The sequence below is a fragment of the Polypterus senegalus genome, chromosome 3 (assembly GCF_016835505.1).
Source record: "Polypterus senegalus isolate Bchr_013 chromosome 3, ASM1683550v1, whole genome shotgun sequence".
Classification (NCBI taxonomy): domain Eukaryota; kingdom Metazoa; phylum Chordata; class Cladistia; order Polypteriformes; family Polypteridae; genus Polypterus; species Polypterus senegalus.
This window is the reverse complement of record NC_053156.1, coordinates 273122360-273128039: the sequence shown is the minus strand read 5'-3', so window position 1 is coordinate 273128039 and position 5680 is coordinate 273122360. Positions and strand designations below refer to the sequence as shown.

The 5680-nt window shown below is 39.1% G+C and overlaps 1 protein-coding gene across 1 annotated transcript; it reads left to right on the top strand.

Moving 5' to 3' along the window:
• The first annotated feature begins 276 nt into the window (after positions 1-276).
• On the top strand, positions 277-1242 carry LOC120526680 (olfactory receptor class A-like protein 1). The gene has a single exon (XM_039749836.1). It carries the CDS (start codon positions 277-279, stop codon positions 1240-1242), a length of 966 nt encoding a protein of 321 aa, XP_039605770.1.
• Positions 1243-5680: the final 4438 nt, after the last annotated feature.

The window sequence follows — 5680 nt, the reverse complement described above, 5'->3', positions numbered from 1 at the left end:
ATAAAGATATTTTGAAAGGCGATATTAAAGTCTATTTAAGCTTGCTTGTTTATGTTCAATAGGGAACCAAAGGGATTGAGAAGAACACCTCTTTGAAGTTTTTATTGTCAAGCTTGTTTCTTTTTTTACTGTGTAGTCTATACAGTCCACATATTTATAAAGATTCTAAAAAAATATCTGAAGCAAAAAAAAAGTAAATCTAATCTAAATCACATTTAAAAAATATACATATAATACTTATTTCTCTTTCTTTCTGTTTAGTTTGTGCTGGGCACCATGGACACAGCAGATACAAGACAAGTCTTCAAAGCTGCAGCCTTTCTTGTCCTCACCGTAATCAGCATCCCAGCTAACATATTTGTCTGCTATGCTTTCCTGTTCACCTTGGTTGCAGAGCGTAAACTTATGACAGCTGACATCATACTGTGCCACCTAGCATTTGCCAACCTGGTCATGGCCCTTAACCGCAGTATTCCACAGACGCTGACTGCATTTGGCTACAAGAACCTATTTGATGATGCTGGCTGTAAACTGACCCTCTTTTGCTTCCGCATCTTCCGAGGCATTTCTATCAGCCTCACATGTCTGCTGAGCACCTACCAAGCGGTACTGGTTTCTCCTGCCACATCTAAGCTTGTCCCATTCAAAGCCAGGATTCCACAGTACCTATGGCACTTGATGGCTTCCTTCTATATTTTATACAGTGCCATCAACATTAATGCTGCTCTCAATTCCTTTGCCTCTTTCCCCAACAACACAATTCCACCCTACACATACAACCTACAGTTCTGCTTTGTCTCCTATCCTGATCAAATTGGTTTTGTTTCTGGTGGTCTAGCAAATTTTTTCACAGATCTTTTATTTATAGTGTCAATGACTGCCATGAGCGGGTACATTCTGCTACTCCTCTACAAGCACAGCAAGAAAGTGAGGAGTCTCCGGATATCAGAAAGTGGCCAGTCTGGAGCAAGAGCAGAGGTGAAGGCATCGCGAGCCGTGGTCACCTTGGTCAGTCTATACACAGTCTTCTTTGGAGTTGACAATTTCATATGGCTTTATTCTCTAACTGTCGTGAGGGTGGCCCCACTCCTGTCTGATGTGCGAGTATTCTTTGCCACCATCTATACATCAGTGTGTCCGGTTGTAGTTATTTTCACAAACCCAAGAGTCAATTCCAAGCTGAAATTCTCAAAACCAGAAACACTTGCCTCGCAAACTGAAAACAGCAAATCCAATGTATAACAGGAATACATTTTTTCATTAAATTGAGCAATATTTTAATTGATGAATTTTCCAAGGGGAATGCTAATGATAAAGAAAAAAAACAGCAGTTTCAAATATTTACAGTAAATTAAGCCATGTATTTGTAAGGGCAGTATTGCTGACATTAGTCTGCAACCAATCAGTAAAGAGCTTCATTTCAAATCAGCTCCAAAAATTGTCAATAAAAGGTCTATCTGTGGGAATGATCATAGATTAACAAGGAATAAATGTTACCTTTTTCATCTAAGTTGTAGCAAGTTGCTTAATGGTTACAATGCTTAATGGGTCACAATCTAGATTGTTATGTGTTTATTCACTAATTAATGTTAGGGCACATTCTCACTGAAGACTGAGCTCCAATTGTTTCACATATACGTGACCCAGATCCATTATGTGTCATATCAAAATCAGAAATCTGAACATTTTACACTGGATTTTCATCACTTTCTTATGTAGTACTAAAACTAATATAGACATACGCAGCTTGAAAGTAGCTTGTGTTTGAACATTTGAATTGGAATTGTTTGGAAATTTAGACTATTTAACTAATTTTTTCATGTAGCCTTCATCATATCTCTGGTTGGAAAATCAAAATGAATTGACAATATAGATTCAGCAGGGCAACTGTATTTTGGGTGCCTGCCGCCAGCCAGTACAGCCTGATTGCTATGTCACTTCTGATTGAAATACCACACCTCTAGTGTGTATTTTTCCAAGAAACTCTTGTAGAAAGGCATTGTCTTAGGCAATTGAACATCCAACTTGACATTCACTGAGTGTTGAACCACTGTTGTGAATCCAAATCATCAACATCTCACTTCTACTAGTCCTGGATCCTTTTTTGTGTCCACAGGTTTCTGCAACTCTGATAAATGGACTCAAAGCAACAACTGAAATTTTTAGTTTTCTGCTTCTACTCTACAGGTATGCCATCATTCACAGACACCCTGCACTGAAACAAATGTTAAGGATGGTGTTGGTAGTCATTGTGCAATATTAAGTAGCACTAGGTTATGAAATTCATTTCTATTCATTTTGTGAAGTGGAGAAGGACAAACAAACAATAATTTCCTTTACTTCACTACTAGCACGTAGACTTATCTTGGTCAAATGGAAAAATCCCACCCCACCACTCTTAAGTCAGTGGGTAACCGATGTTCTATACTGCAAAAACTGAAATTAATTGATAACATTCTAGAATAAGATTCTATGTCAGGGCAAAGGATACCCTTGTTTTCTTGAGTGTTTGAAAGGCGCTACATAAATAAAACATTATTATTATCCATCCATCCATTATCCAACCCGCTATATCCTAACTACAGGGTCACGGGGGTCTGCTGGAGCCAATCTCAGCCAACACAGGGCGCAAGGCAGGAAACAAACCCCGGGCAGGGTGCCAGCCCACTGCAGGAATGGAAACCACTGATTTAGAAAAAAGTTCTCTGTAAGAAATATGGTTTATGGCCCTAAACCCAGCTTCTATTCCAGTTTCCTAGTTACGGTGCAGTTAATAATCATGAAGGAAACAAACCCATGGCAGGGCACACACACACACCAAGCACACACTAGGGACAATTTAGAATTGCCAATCCACCTAACCTGCATGTCTTTGGACTGTGGGAGGAAACCCACGCAGACACGGGGAGAACATGGAAACTCCACGCAGAGAGGACCCGGGAAGCAAACTCGGGTCTCCTAACTGCAAGGCAGCAGCGCTACCCACTACTGTGCCGCCCAACATTATTATTATTATTATTATTTTCTTGTTCCTTTTATAGAGTAGCTTCAGTTACTGGCTCCTATCTCTTTGTCTTGGGTGAGGGTGGAATTGTGCTTTGATTTGTTAATTCTGTCTTGACTGTAAGGAATGTGTGTTACTAATTAAAATCAATAAAAAAAATTGTGAATATGGTACATATTCATAAATCTTACTGGACTTGGATCATTTGAAAAATGAATCTGAACGGTCGCAAAAAAAATTGGATATAAGCCAAAAATTAAAATCAGGTCACTTTTAGCTGCAGTGTGAACATGACCCTTAAAGTTGCATAAGTTAAGTGTCTTTACACTGGACAAAACTGTACTCTAAATTCAAACCAAGGGTAGAACCAAAAATCATCTAAGCCAAGATCTCTGAACATGAAGAACCAAAGCCCCAAGACAGAAGCATGTGAACATCAAAAATCAAACATTATGAATCCTAAACTTAGTACACAAATTACTTCTATTCCTTAGTAAAGAAGAGCCTGACCTTAAAAGTTTTAAAAATTTCTCCAAAACAGAGACAGGGGCAAAAACAGCATGTGATGCTATTCCTCAAGAGACCTTACCTATCTTCTACAATAAGCCCACACTTTCTTCACTTTTCAGAACTTATGACACCAGAGCAAGTGCCTAGCAACTAATTTCCTCAAACATTTACTGGGATAGAATATAATGGATACATTTCAATCTGTTTATAATAATAGTAATTATTATTGTTAAGATTAAGTGTGCCCCAGGGATTTATTTTGCACAAAAGATTAATTGAAAGGAGGCAAAAGTCAAAATACTGGGAAGTAAAAAGAAAAATCTTTCATGCAAAAAAGAATACATCGGAAGTCTTAAGGCAAAAAAGGTCAAAACCATTTTGACCTTATCGATGACTGAAGATTCATCCATCCATCTATCCATTATCCTTCCCGCTATATCCTAGCAAAGGGTCACGGGGGTCTGCTGGAGCCAATCCCAGCCAACAAAGGGCGCAAGGCAGGAAGAAATCCCGGGCAGGGCGCCAGCCCACTGCAGATTCATTTTCTAAATAATACCAAAATATTGGAAAAAGGTTTTCCAAACACAGAGGGTGTCAGGTGCTGCCAATTTCAAATGCATGCATAATGCATATTAAACACTAAAAAATGCATCTAATCCCTTATAATCAAAACAAAACAAAAAATAAATAAAATATGGTGTTCACAGAAAATGTTAAAATAAAATGAAAAAGTATATGATATAAAACTTAAGGAAAACATTGCCTGAAAAAATTAGCAAATCATAAAAACAAAGAATCATAACATTTTAAGTTTTTCATTCTTTCACATGTCAGTGTCATCGTCAAATCATCCATCCATCTTTTCACTTTCTTAGCCTGTAGAGGCAGGGCTGTGGGAAAACTGGAGCGTATCCCAGCATCATCAGTGCATTAGGCAGAACAATCAGTGAACAAGTCAATGACAAAACACAGTTTGAACACATATACACACATGATATCAGGAGCCAATTTAGCATCACCAAATCATCTAATCTGCACGTCATTGGACTGTGGAAGGACACCTGAGCACCTAGAGTGAACCTACATGGATAGAGAAAGAACATACACACACCCTGCAGGGAGTACCTGTGACTTAAGCCCAAGATCATTATTGCAATGCAGTAGAACTGCAACTGCAATCTGTCCTGTCATGTGTTCAAACCTTATATTGCAAAATTGATGCTGCAATTGTAATGCACTGCCTGGCTTTCTGTACAAAATGGGTGTAGGAACCCTTAGAAGTAGGCCTTCAAGATCCCTGAGGTCTACCTACCAAAATAAAAAAAAAACAGGCTTCTCAACTTGCACAGGTCCAACAAACACATCCAAGGCTTTTAATATGAAAATGTAGAATAGGGGAACTGAAACCATACTGGTACTCAATAACAAAACAATATTCTTTATCTATACTAATAAAAGGCAAAGCCCTCACTCACTCACTGACTGACTCACTCACTCACTCATCACTAATTCTCCAACTTCCCGTGTAGGTAGAAGGCTGAAATTTGGCAGGCTTATTCCTTACAGCTTACTTACAAAAGTTGGGCAGGTTTCATTTTGAAATTCTACGCATAAGGGTCATAACTGGAAGCTATTTTTTCCCATATAATGTAATGGAGTCTTGAGTTGGAGATGGCCGCGGGGGGAGTTTCGTGTGACATCATCACGCCTCCTACGTAAGTACGTAGAGAACAAGGAAGAACTCCAGCGATGAGCACAAAACGCCATTTCACAATTGAGAAGGCAGAAAAACATTATGAAGCAAATGATGCATACAAGCATATTCATAAGTACAGCTACTGCGGAAACAAAGCACGGCGTGAACCGTAAGTTTATATTAAATTAAGTTCATAGACAGGCTGCCACTAGCATTTGTAATTTAGTGCCTGCCCATATAAGGCCATCCATCAGCGGCAATCCAATACAAACACTGCCGGTAAATATTCTTGTGTGAAGGACTGTGCTTATGCAGAGGAAGATGAGATGGTCAGGGTGGTGTTTGGCACAAACTCATTGAAACTGCGAGAGAAACTTTTAAGTGCCGGGTCTTAGCTGACATTACACGAGATGGCACCAGTACAGCTGGGAACCTTCGATGCAAGAACACCAAGCGGCTCACGTGAACTG

Excerpts from the sequence above, each read along its gene's own strand:
- LOC120526680 (XM_039749836.1), top strand. The coding sequence starts at position 277 with ATGGACACAGCAGATACAAGACAAGTCTTCAAAGCTGCAGCCTTTCTT.